General features: G+C 43.5%; 1 protein-coding gene across 4 annotated transcripts in view; it reads left to right on the top strand.

The window, feature by feature from the left end:
* WDR7 (WD repeat domain 7) overlaps positions 1-13,383 on the top strand; it is a 357,113-nt gene that overhangs the window by 339,816 nt on the left and 3,914 nt on the right. For all 4 annotated transcript variants that reach the window (XM_077777568.1, XM_077777567.1, XM_077777570.1 and 1 more), the window contains one exon: positions 8,569-8,673. In XM_077777568.1, the coding sequence (XP_077633694.1) occupies positions 8,569-8,673 (105 nt within the window). The remainder of the gene's footprint in view (positions 1-8,568; positions 8,674-13,383) is intronic.

The raw sequence follows: 13,383 nt of genomic DNA, 5'->3' as shown, positions 1-13,383 counted from the left end.
TTCCCTGGCACAGAGCACGTGCTGTGAAAGCTTCTCCTGATGCTTCTTGGATTCCCTGCAGGGCCCACCTCAGCAGTGCACACCACCGACCTTCCAGTGCAGAATTCTAGAATGTATTTGAAGGACGACAAAAGCTGCTGGTTGCAGTTGGCCTTTGATAAATGCAATTTTTTTTTGTTTTAAAGTATGAAGTTACAGGATTCATTTTTGTACTGGTGACCACAGTGACAAGCCAGAAACTGTGTTCTTCAAGCACTCAGGTGATGGTCTAAGTGTCAAGAAATGAGAGGTTGCAGAAGTAGACAGCAGGGAACAGAACAGGCTCATTGGGCCATAACCAAGTGGGAGATCATTTGTAAATGAAAATAAAGAGCCGGGATGCAAAATGAGTATGAATCTCTTTTGGAAAGAGGGGTGGGGTGGGGAAGGATTGAAAACAAAAGACTGACAGTCTGTGGTTTTGTCAGTGGAGGCATCTCTGGGCCTTGCGGCACAGCAAGGCTCCCTGCCGGGGCTGGGCGGGTGTACACACACACACACACACACACCCCGCTTTCCTAGCCGGGACGCGGGGAGCGTTGCATGTCCGCCATCTGCGCACCAGCACCTTCACCACAGCTTGCACCAGGCATGGCTGCGGTGTTGTGGTAAAATTAGCGCAGTGTGGGTCCTGCACACCGTTCTGAGAACCGGTAATGACACCCAGGTGCTGGTTCCAGCTCAGCCGGCTTGAAATTCCACATTCTGAGACGTGGTTAACTATGATGGCCTTGAATACCAGCCCACGCTAAGATGGCATGATCGGAAAGCTTGGAGAGAGTTTAAGGAGAAGCCACAGACATGATTAAAAAGTTGGAATATGAGACTTGAAATATTATAGTCACTGGGGTTTTCTGTTTGTTTGCTTTTTGTTTTTACATCCTGAAAAGACAAAATAAGTAAAAAAAAGGAGCCAGTTGCTGTAACAGCCCTCAGGTCTGTAAAAGGCTCTCCGGCTGATAGGTGACTGGCTCTCCTCCAGCAAGAGAAAGCGGGCTCACGCGGTAGCATGTTGGATTTAGATTTGATATAAGGAAAAATCTCCTGACAAAACACATTGTTAAACTCAGAAGAGGGTCCTCAGGGGTTCAGAATCTTCTTTAGAGATACTTGCAAACAGAATAGCTGTTCATCTGTCGGGCCTACTTTAAGCAGCCCTGTTGACATACAGAAAAGAAGGGGTGACCTTTCTGTGTTCCTGGCAACGTCATATGCCCTGAAGAGCCCACACACAAAGGCTGGAGTAGGCTTAGTTCGTAGCAGTAATTAAATTTTACTTGGGTCTTCTACATGGCCATCGATGAAACTTTTTTTTTCAATGGCATTCTCTGCCCAGATTGTGTGTTTCCTTGAGCATTTGAACCGTCCATATATAATAACATCATCACAAATTGGTTGCTTCAAAGAAAAGAAAGGGGGAGTTTTTTCTTCATTGTAATTAATTCTTAACTTCTCAACTCTTTTGAAGTGGCTCTTTTTTTGACAAGTCTTTGCCTTGCCTAACAAACAGAGCTGTCAGTCCGAGCAATGTCTTTGTCTTCTCTCGGCCTTGAGCTGTTACCTCCCTGCCAGTCAGCCATGAAATCAGTGGCCTCCTGTATTGGGATGTCAGAAAGGCATGCACGTCAGACCCTGGCCGTCTGTCCTTATCTACCCTTTTCTGACTCTGGCCCCGTCTGTAAGAGATGTCAAATGTAGGGGTCGGTGCTTCTGATGCAGAGGTGAGCGTGTCCTGAGCCGCCCTGGGCATTGCTCGTTATCCTTCAGAGGAACCAGCATTAGGAACATGAAGGTGTTTGTAAGCCTTTGGTATTAACTCTCCTTTTCAGGGCACATCCTCACGTCTTAGGTACTCACTTCCCTGAATGTCTGGCTCACCTCTAGCCTGTTTTCCTGTCTCTTTCCTGACTGAACACGTCCTTCAGGTTCTCCTTGAACTGAGGACATCTGCCATGTTTGTCCCTCACGAGATCATGTTCATCCTGTTCTCCACCAGAACACAGTCTAGGGGAAATGCCGTAGCCAAAAGCTTCGTGGTATTTGTAGAAATTTCAGCAACCACGTGCAGCCAACTGGGACGTACTTCCAGCTCAGCAGACCTTTCAGGCACCCCCAAATCACAACTATCTTTTTTTTTTTAAGCTTATTTATTTTGAGAGAGCACGCATGCACACGTGCGTGCAAGCCAGGGAGGGGCAGAGAGAGAGAATCCCAAGCACACACAGAGTGTGGAGCCCTAGGTGGGGCTCCATCTCACAAACCGTGAGATCATGACCTGAACCGAAATTAAGAGTCAGTCAGGCACCTAACAGACTGAGAGCCCCACGACTGCCTATCTGAATCCGAAGCTCACTGTTTGTTCCACCAGAGACCTCCGTGCAACCCCCTTCGCTCTCCACTCAGCAGATCTTGGGTGAGGCTGTGAGGGTGCGGGTCAAGGTTCTTTTATTTTCCAGGTTGTGCTAGTCCACATCCTATAAGACACACGGTCTGAACTTCATAAACCTTTCCCTTGGAAACAAGACAAAAAACAAAAACCTTTCCCTTGGTACGGTGCTCATGATAACAAAGCTTCACCTACTTTAGGAAACCTTTCCTTCACAATTTATGTGAAAAGTAGGAAAGTATTCTGTGTGGTTGGGTTTTTCCCCCCTCCCCTTTAAAAAAGTGGTGAAACCTGCCAATAAATATAAAATGTTCTCTTTGGTCTTGTTCAGTCCCTAACGTGGGCGTAATGGAGTCCTCCCATTTGGTGTAGCTCTCAAACTTGTCATCGGGAAGCCGAGTATCAAGAACTCCAGGAAGATGCAGACCCTGTAAAGAACAATGTTAAAGAAAGTACCCTAGACAGGCCAAGCTTCTGCTGATGCTGACCAAATCATTTGTGAAATGTGTGCCTCTCCCTCTCTGTGCAGGAGGGTTAATTCCAAGTCTTTGCAGGGTGCATTGCAAGTGCCTGTTAAAACTGCTAGGCCAGTGCACGTATTCCTCATTATTTTTTTTTTAATGTTTTATTTATTTCTAGGAGAGAGAGAGAGAGAGAGACAGCATGAGCAGGGGAAGGTCAGAGAGAGAGGGAGTCACAGACTGAAACAGGCTCCAGGCTCCGAGCTGGCAGTCAGCACAGAGCCCGACGCGGGGCTCGAACCCACGGACCGCGAGATCATGACCTAAGCGAAAGTCGGACGCTTAACCGACTAAGCCACCCAGGCGCCCCACGTATTCCTCATTATTAATCCTGCCTCTCAGGCAGGTAAGAAAACCGGAGGGGGTGTTTACCAGTTCAACACTCTGTCTCCTGCCAGGGGTAATTGCTTGATTTCCTTTCTTGTTCATAGCACTTCTTGAATTAGATTAATTTCTTTATATTCCATTTCTGTCTTTTCAAGACAGCAATTTCTTTGACTAAGAAATAGAACAAGACATGATACCCGTTTGCATATAAAAAGAAGACCAAGCCTCCTTTTATTTTGAAACCTGTTATTTTGGGAAACAGTCTTTACAGTTTGGCATTTAAGATCCCAGCCGTTGGGCAGGCCCCATCCAGTGCCCTCACTGGTCCCCTGTGATCCCCCCCAGCTGCACCTCTCTTGCCAGAAACGAGATCAAAGTCCAATCAGGTGGTGCCTGCACAGATCTGAGAAGTTCAGAGATTCTGAACAAAAGACAATGGCAACATTTCCATTACACTGAGGCTCTGAAGCACCTCTTAGGCTGAGATTGTAATGAGCTCACCAGATGTACCAAACCGTTTAAAACAGTGCGCTTCCCTGAGGACCCTGAGTGGCACTTGCTTTCTTGCGCGACAACAGGTCTCCCAGCTGACTCTGACTCTGCCGTCAGCATTCCGTAGTTTCCTCGAGGTTCCTTAAATACCCTGCGGAGCACCTGACAGTATCTTACCATGTATCTGTGTGTGTTTGTGCGTTCTGATCTACCACGTAGGGCCTCTTTGCCCAAAACAGACTTTAAAGAAACTAACAAATGAAGCTTACTACCCGGAGCAGGGGTCTCAACAACACGTGGAAAGAGAACACGAGGACAAAGTACTGATTACCATGCATCCAGCAGGTACATACATTCAGCTCAGGGGTTCCTGGCAGAATAGCAAAGCACATGTTAAGATTACATAATTATTGTTACATGAGAAAAGAAAGCAACAACATTTACCTGGAAAGAGACACATTTTACTGGCAGAAAAGTCCAAGATGGCATTTAATTCACAGGATCTTCTGTTAGAGACTCTGGATAACGTAATGAAGGATGTCCTAGCTCACCCAGAAGTAATCTTCAAGTGGATGATTTAAGTAGTGGCCCTCTGTAAAAGTTGAAGATGTTATGTGAAAATATTTCATGAACACTTTTCTGACGGAGCCTGTGTGTCTGGTTTTCCGCCTTTACCGCAGGGCGAACTTAGCCTCACAGAGAGGTACCTTAACATGACCAATGGGCTGGTACTTCCTTTGGACCTGCTGGTCTATGGCCGCCTCGCTGTTGCCAACTCACTGGTTGCTGTTAAAGAAGAGATGCCAACCTGAAGGAGACAGGGTTAGCATTCTGCTTTGAGCTTTAGGAGCCCAAACTCCAGGAGGAGAATCATGCACTTCTGCAGATTTGGGCTCTGGGGGGGCCCGTAGGAAGGGCCAACTTTTCTTAGAGGCACCTTAGTCTCTTCACACTTTCAGATGCACACCAGGACCCCAGAGCATGGAAGACACTATTTTGGCTTTTTGGACTTTTTTTCCCAGTATAGTTGACACATAATGTTACGTGTCCAGGTGCACAACATCATGATTCCACAAATGTATACGTTATGCTCTGCTCACCCAAGCGTAGCTGCCACCAGCCACCACCCAACACTCTTACAGTATCATCGACTACACTCCGTATGCCGTGCTCTTCATTCCCGTAACATATACATTCCATACCTGGGAGCCTGGATCCTCCCCCTTCACCCAGTCTGCCCTCCCTCTTCCCCTGCCTGCTGGCAACCATCAGTTTGTTCTCTGTTTACAGATCTGATTCTCCTTTTTCATTTGTTCATTTTTTTTTTGATTCCACATATGAGTGAAATCATATAGTATTTGTCTTTTCCCATCTAACTCATTTCACTCAGCGTAATACCCTTTAGGTCCATTTATGTGATCACAAATGTCATGTTCTCCTCCTTTCTTATGGCTGTGTAATATGCGTGTGTGTGTGTGTGTGTGTGTGTGTGTACACCACATTTTGCCCATTTATTGATGGATTCTTAGGTTGCTTTGTATATGTGTACACCACATTTTACCCATTTATTGATGGATTCTTAGGTTGCTTTGTATATCTTAGCTATGTAAATAATGCTGCAATAAACACAGGTGTACATATATCTTTTTGAATTAGTATTTTCATTTTCTTTAGGTAAATGCCCAGTAGTAGAATTGTTGGATCGTATGGTATTTCTATTTTTAATTTTTTGAGGAGTATGAGGGTACTGGTTTTCACTGTGGCTGTGCCAGTTTGCATTCCCACCAACACTGTAGCAAAGGTTCCTTTTTCTCCACGTCCTCACCAACACTTTTTGTTTCTTGTGGAAGAAACTATTTTGAACCAAGTATTCCTAAAATTTTTTTAGTGTTTTATTATTTATTTTTGAGAGAGAGAGAAAGACAGAGAGACAGAGCATGAGCGGGATTAGGGTAGAGAGAGAAGGAGACACAGAATCCAAAGCAGGATCTAAGCTCCACGCTATCATCACAGAGCCCAAAGCAGGGCTCAAACTCATGAACTGCAAGTCCATGACCTGAGCTGACATCGGATGCTTAACCGACTGAGCCACCCAGGTGCCCCCTTGAATCAAGTATTCTTAATGGAAGGGTAGCACTCGGTTCACAAGAGACCAGGCAGGAAATAAGGAAGCCAGGCAGCGGGCGTTAGCGCAGGAGGAATTGAACTGGTGAAATGGAGGGCAAGTGTCCAGGCTGAAGGGCCACCTCTGTTCATCCCTGGCTGTTGAGGCCACATGCGAACAAAGGCCCAGGATCACCAGAGCTTTCAGTTTGTCAGGAGAGACCAGAAATCTTGATTTTACGTGATACCTGATGAATTAGAATATGAGCTCAGAAAACATTTTTTTTTAACATTTTTCAGACTGAACCAAACACATCTACAGCCTGGCTTCATTCAGCCTAGGGGTTTTCAGTTTGCAACCTCTGTTTTAAAGCAAGACCTTTTACTGTCTTAACCATAACACAGCTTTAAATTGGCCCCACAGAACTTCAGTTTTTAGTAGAACTGAATCTTGATTTTAAAAACCAATTAAAGATGCTTTCCAGTGAGCTCAATAAATTGACCTAGTAAGTGGGAATGGTCAGTTTTTCCCATTTAATTGGTTAAGTTTTTTACCCTCTTCCACAGTAATTTTCATCTTAGGGTAGATGGCGGAATAATTATTCAGCATGCTCACCGTGTTGCTTAATTGGCACCCATTAGGGGCCTAGCACCATGGATAGTTACCACATCTGTTTAATAAAATGTTTAATGAAATGAAATCTGTTTCTAGACTGCCTAGTATGCTAGCTGATACTGATTCTGGGGTATATGATAAGGGCTTTTTTTTTTTTTTTTGTCCATTAAATTGTGTATTCAAGTAATCCAGTTTGGTGATTGTTCACATTTGTCTGATCATTTTTTCCCAGTTTATTGACATATAATTGACATATAACACTGTAGATGTTTCAGGAGTACATGTGATGGTTTGATACACTTATGTACTGAAAAATGTTTACCTTACCACCCTAACATTGGCTGACACTTCCATCTTGTCACATAACTACCATTTCTTTTTTGTTGATGAGAATATTTAAGATCTACTCTCTTAGCAACTTTCAAATGTTGGTCATCTTTAAGTAAGGGGGAGTAATATAGACATTCGTATTACTTATTGGATTCTTATTATATGCCATCATTGCACAGAATGTTGCATATATAGTAGCTCATTTAATCTTCACAGAGCTCGTTGAGGCAGGTATTACCAACATCATCATCATCATTCCTGCTTTCTAGACATGGGACTCTGAGGTTAAGGAATTCACATCCCTCGCCCTAGGCCCTTCAGTGAGGAAGTAGTAGAACCCAAATGCAAGCCAGACAGCCTGACTCAGAGCGGTGTTCTCTGCCAGCCTGAAGCCCAGCGCTTTACCAGGAGAACATGTTTTCTCTGAGGGTTGAAAATTGGGCATTATTTTGGATCCCACAGTACCCTGAAAGTCTAGTGACAGAAAAGAACAAAATCCAAAGAGCACCAAGAAATGGGCTTGGATCCCCATTCTTCCTTCCTTCCCTCAATTTAGTCACTCAGCTATGAACTCTAAGAAGATTTTTACTGAAATTTACTACATGTATGGGGCTGAGGGAGCCTGATGTTCCCACCGAGACTCAAGGTTCACAATTGTTTATTACAAAATAGGCGGAGCCTGGGTGGCTCAGTTGGTTAAGTGTCCGACTCTTGATTTCGGCTCAGGTCATGATCTCAGGATCAAGAGATCAAGCCCCACATCGGGCTCCACAGTGAGTGTGGAGCCTGCTTGGGATTCTCTCTCTCCCTCTCTCTGCTCTTCCCCACTGTCTCCCTCAAAATAAATAAAATAAAAACATGAAAACAAATAGATGGAAATAAACCTTCCTAGTATTGTCTCTGTCGAAGAGAACATATTTATCCATTCCTTTCCAGACAGAGGGAGGAGACCAACCCACAGCTTGTAAGCAGACTCAATATTGGTTAACGTGGTAGAGGTATGATCTTCTGTAGTTGAGTGAAAGGACTTTGATGCAATATTATGCCAATTTGCTTAGAATGCCAGTGTTTTGGATGATTAATATCATTAAAGTTGAGTATAATTTTTTATTAGTAAAGACCTTTTATCATAGACCTAGTCTAAAATACAACTCCCTTTCTTTTAATTCATGGTTAAATCAATGATAGCTATCTGGCAAAGGCTCAAAATGATCCCTGTTAACTTGTTTGTAATAGTATTTGATTTCTGTATGTGCTCAAACCCCCAGCAGGTACGCGTATGTATGTTTACTAATTGCAGCCAAGTGCATTCAAGCACAGTGTTATTGGTGGGAAATGAAGCATAAAACATGAAAAATGTTTAATTATTAACGGTTGAAATTATGGTTTTTAACTCCTTCCAGAAGCGGGATATTATGATACAGCTTTGATTGTTTTTCATTTCAGATGAGTGAGGTTCCTAATTAATTGTAAAACTCTTCCCTCTAAAGGACATAAGCAAGTTAACACATTGGTTTGCCTGTTAATATATGCTTTTCCTCCGGACTCATGTTTTCCTCCCAACAAGGAGACAGGTAGAGTCTTCACAACAAGATGAAAGAAAGCCCTTGGATATATCAGTGCGAGAACTTTGGTTGCTTTTCCCATTTTTCTCGCCTAATTTTATAAATAAGGATCATAACGGTATCTAGTCTCCATGACGTGACTTGTGTATGTGGAATGCAGACCGTTAATGACCCTGACTTTTATTTTAGACGATCCATGGACACAAGGGACCAATCACAGCAGTGGCCTTTGCTCCTGATGGACGGTATCTTGCCACCTACTCGAATACGGACAGCCACATTTCTTTCTGGCAGGTACGTGTGGATGCTACAGGGTCCTAAAGGCACTACTGCATGATTTGCTTTTGCTAAGAAAGGCTTCCTGTTAGGCCTGCCCACCAGCCTTCCCGCTTGCCCTCCCTCTTCTTTCAACAAATATCAAATATTATTGCTGACTGTGGATGTGCCGCGTGCTAGCATGCAGGGGGCGCTGAGAATACAGTGAGCAATCTGGGGGTGGGGGGGTCTGCTCTCACAGGGCTTGCAGTCTGAGGGAGACACCTGTAAATAAGCAGGTAACAATACAGATGGGAGCCTGAGACTAAGGCTGTGAAACTGATTCACAGAGGAGGTGACATCTGAATGGAGACAGGACCATGCTGAGTAAGGGCCGGATGGTAAGGGGAGGGCAGAGTGGGGGGTTAAGGAGAGGGAGCAGGAGCAGCCTTTCAGTGGTAAGCAAGGGCACCTGAGGGCCCGGCCGGAGAGACACAGGGCCAGGGAGGCTCTGCATAAGGTGCGGACAACCCCAGCGTGGCAGCGGGCCCAGGGAGAAGGCAGCCGAGTAGTGGTAGTGGCTTCATATTCCGTTTACATTACCTCATCTCTGTCAGCATTCTGAGTTTCCCACACAATGCTCTTCATTCCCAAACTATCAAAACATTTTCAAAACCCCGAGTGCCGGGGCAGCTGGGTGGCTCAGTCCGTTACGCGTCTGACTTTGGCTCAAGTCATGATCTCATGGTTAGTGAGTTCAAGCCCCACCTCAGGCTCTCTGCTGTCCGTGCAGAACCCGCTCTGGATCCTCTGTCCCCCTGTCTCTCTGCCCCTCCCCCACTGGTTCATTTTCTCTCTGTCTCTCAAAAATGAAATAAACATTTAAAAAATTCTTTTAAACAAAGAAAACAAAGCTCGGAGATCATTGAGTGGCAGATCATGAGAATGCCTATGTTTAATTGTGACTAAAATACATATTAACTCTGAGCACCTAATTTTTATAGTAGAACTTGTTTTATCCTCCGTAATTAATCTTCCATTCCATCTTTTTAATTACCTTACTCCTGACAATTATAAAAAAACTAAACATCACCAACTCCCTCCCCGACAAAAGGCCAATTAAAAATTTTGTTGTTACCTTTACTTTCCTAAGATGCAAGTATGTTTTAGGAGATTTGGTTTATTGCCTTGAAAGCTAAAAAAAAAAAAAGTTTAAATAAGACTTCAGCACCACTTGACAATGGTTTTTAAAAAAATCAATAGCTAATAAAATGGAAAACAGATACAATAAATTGCTTAATTAACAACACGCTATTAAACCATGACAACTTCCAAATCTGTCACAGACTTTTCCCTACTCTTCATTTAATTTAGTTTTCCAGTTTATTTTCTCATTATCTTTTCTCCCAGAATATATCTCCCACATCTTAATTGGCTCATATTAAACTCTCTTCCCCGGCGGCCTCCCCGGTCCCCATTTCTCCCAGTGGCTGCCGTGGGGCCCGGGGTCAGCACTGCTCGTTAGGTGTCTGTAGACTCACCCTCACAACAGAGCTTCCTGAAAGGGTTTCTCCACCCACCGTTTCTTCTACACAGTGGTCTCTGTACACCACCTGCATGTTGATACACATTTTCTGCTCTTCCCTGGGCTCTTGGGATCCCAGACGAGTGTTTATGTAAAGCTCCAGATCCATTTAGAACATTCTCTTGGCACTGGTGCTGGTGCAGGCGCTGGCCAGTGCTTCGGGACACGGGGTCAGCCGGCCCCACGTCCCCGCTTTCAAGGAGTTTATGTTTGTCCACGTTTTCTTCTTTGGAATAAACAAACACAAGTCTTTTTGGTTTTGCTCAACATGACTTCCTCAGAAAATGAGATTTGTTATATAAAGGAATACCTCCTGACGTAGCCAGATTTGAAGCCATTGCCATTATTTTCCTCAGTTTCTGTGTTTTTCCCCTTATGTAGATATTCACGGTTCCATTTGGATATGTTTACCCTTTCCTTGAATTTCTTTTTTCTACTTTTATCCAAATCCCTGCCTCGTGCTTTGAGGGATTTATGGTTAGCATCCTTTCTTACCTTAGAGCTGGAGACCATTCATTACTTGGTAGCTTGGCGAGATACCGCTTCTCATCTGCCAGTTCCCATCTTCCAGCTCCTGTTGCTGCCTCTGGGCTTTGCCAAGGACACTTGAACCCGCGCACCTGTGCGTGTGGCGTTGTGCGCGGGGCGGGGCCACAGCACACTTCCTTGGTGCACATGCTCATCCGCTCCTGGGGCCGCCGCCTCCTGTCTGCACAGGTGGGTGTCCCGCGCACAGAGCATGGGGGCTGCTCAGGCCACACCCAGGGCTTTTGGCCTCTCCGCCCAATATCAGGATGGAAAATACAACCCATTTCGTAAATTAATACCCAGTTTGGTCTTGAAATTTAAGTGGAAAGCACAGAAACATTTCAGCTTTATCAAAAAAAAATACAATAAATAAATACAGGGGAGTTTGATTTAAATTAAAGGGAGTCCAGAAAGCAATGTTGGATCTCCCACTGAGTTCCCAAAATAGGCTTTGCTGATTTATTTAGATACATATTGTTTAGTTCTGATGATATATGATGGTACTTTTATATTATTCCAGTAAATGTACTGTAATATATTTTGAAAACTTAATGAAGTCTTATTAATACCGGACCTTCCAAAAGCTATGAGCTATTAAAACCTTTGCTGAGAAATGAGTGTTAATGAGAAATATCGGTTGGATAATTACTCAAGTGAGACTTAGTAAAAGGTTTGTGTGCAGCATTACTTACACTGAGAATTGCATTAAAACACTTCCTGTTTTGATGAATTACATCTGTATGTGTTTCTATGTGATCAGAAAATAATCTTCACAGAACTAGTTTGGTGAAGCATTCTTCTTAAAGGGAAGGGAAAAACCAAAGTTGCATTTTTGTTATTTACAAACTCAGCTACTGAATGATGTCACCGGGCAATCTTCTAAGCCCTTTGATTCTCCAGCTACATCTTCCTACAAGTTGAATATTTCATGTCAGGGTAGCCATTAGTATTTGAGCAAAGGGAATTGAGTAATGAAATCAAATACAGCCATGGTTCTCTCACCTAAATTTCACCACTCTCCTCCAACTAGTGAGCATCCTCTTTCAGAAATGCTAAAAATAAATTAGGTGGATAGTGGTTTCACTTATTTTTATGTATTCCATCATAAAATGGAATACTAGTCGGCCATTTAAAAAGGATGCTGTAGGGGCATCTGGGTGGCTCAGTCGGTTAAGCATCTGACTTTGGCTTAGATCATGATGTCATTCAGGCCCCACGTGAGTTTGTGCTGACAGCTCAGAACCTGGACCCTGCTTCGGATTCTGTGCCTCCCCCTCTCTCTGCCCCTCCCCTGCTTGCGATCTGTCTCTGTCTCTCTCTCAAAAATAAATTAACGTTAAAAAAAAAAAAGAAAGAAAAAAAATTGAGTGTTACCATAAAAGACTAATTCCAGGTAGGTTTTATTCATTTGAGACTCAAATCGCCCTTTCCCATACTTTGTAAGCCAGTCACTAAGTCAAGGAAACATTAATATCAAATAACAAAATGGTTCATTGTTTCAGTGAGCGTTCTTTGGAAGAAATGAATGCTCACCCTTCCTTCTTCAGGTTATCTCTCTTCTGAAGAGGTCACAGGGTAAGCACGGGCTGAGGAATAACATGTAAGAGTGAACCTGAGGGTCTTTGTCCCTCCAGCAGCACGCAGCTGTAACGGTGCTGTGCCATGCGGACTTGACACAGCCCTATTGCTCGGCAGAAAGGCCATGTGACCCTTGCGAAGGCATTCATCCATCAGTTTATCAAATGATTTATCAGTCATTCGATGACTCAACTCAGAAGGAGAAGCCAGGAGGCATGATGGACTTCTTGTTGAAGTTCTCTATCAGTAGCATTTCAGTGAGGTATTCTCTCCCTGTGTCCCTTTGGCCCTCAACCGATTTCTTCTACGTGGCCAAAATTTGAAAAAAAGAATTAAAAATTAGGAAGTGTCTGAGCATATTGGATACCCTTAGCATTTTAAGCCATCAGGAGAATGCAGGCTTCTTCCATATTTTCATAGAAAATCCATAAAGAATGAAAACTCCTTTGTAGCTATTTATCAACTGAGAAATGAGATTTTTTTTTTTTTAAGCGCAGCATGCCTATTGATGCCTCCAATTTTCTGGATCATTTGGGTCTGTTCTGTTAGAGAACTAAACTATCATGTACTATAACTTTTTGTACAAGCGAGAACCATCAAATCAAGCTCACCACCATTATTTATATATAAAATATTTGGGAGCCTTCAGAAAGCAACAAGACACTGATTTTTGTCTTTTTGGAGTTCTTGGGGAAAGGGAAGGAAGCAAGGAAAGAAGGTTTTGGAGAAGGACAGTAAGGTACTGTCTGGCTTTCAATGTTAACTTTAACAGAAAGAGTTAATGATAACCATACATTTGGTTTTAAAATGTGACCTCGTACACTAGTGATTTTTTTTCACCTCTGTGTTGTGCTCGGCACTATTATTAATGCAGGAAAATCAGTAACATTAGTCATCTTAAAAGGGTTATTACTCAAGATGATTTAAATTGTGAAAATGTCAGTGGAGCCTGCACGCATCCTGCTAGAGATGCCATGATTTACGCCCTCTGACACCATCGTGCTGCTGAGAAGGGCCAGAGAAAAGAATGGCTTATATTTTGCACTGATCCAAATGCA

Source organism: Crocuta crocuta, unplaced genomic scaffold (assembly GCF_008692635.1).
Source record: "Crocuta crocuta isolate KB4526 unplaced genomic scaffold, BGI_CrCroc_1.0 scaffold36, whole genome shotgun sequence".
NCBI lineage: Eukaryota > Metazoa > Chordata > Mammalia > Carnivora > Hyaenidae > Crocuta > Crocuta crocuta.
This window is presented reverse-complemented; position numbering and strand designations above follow the sequence as displayed.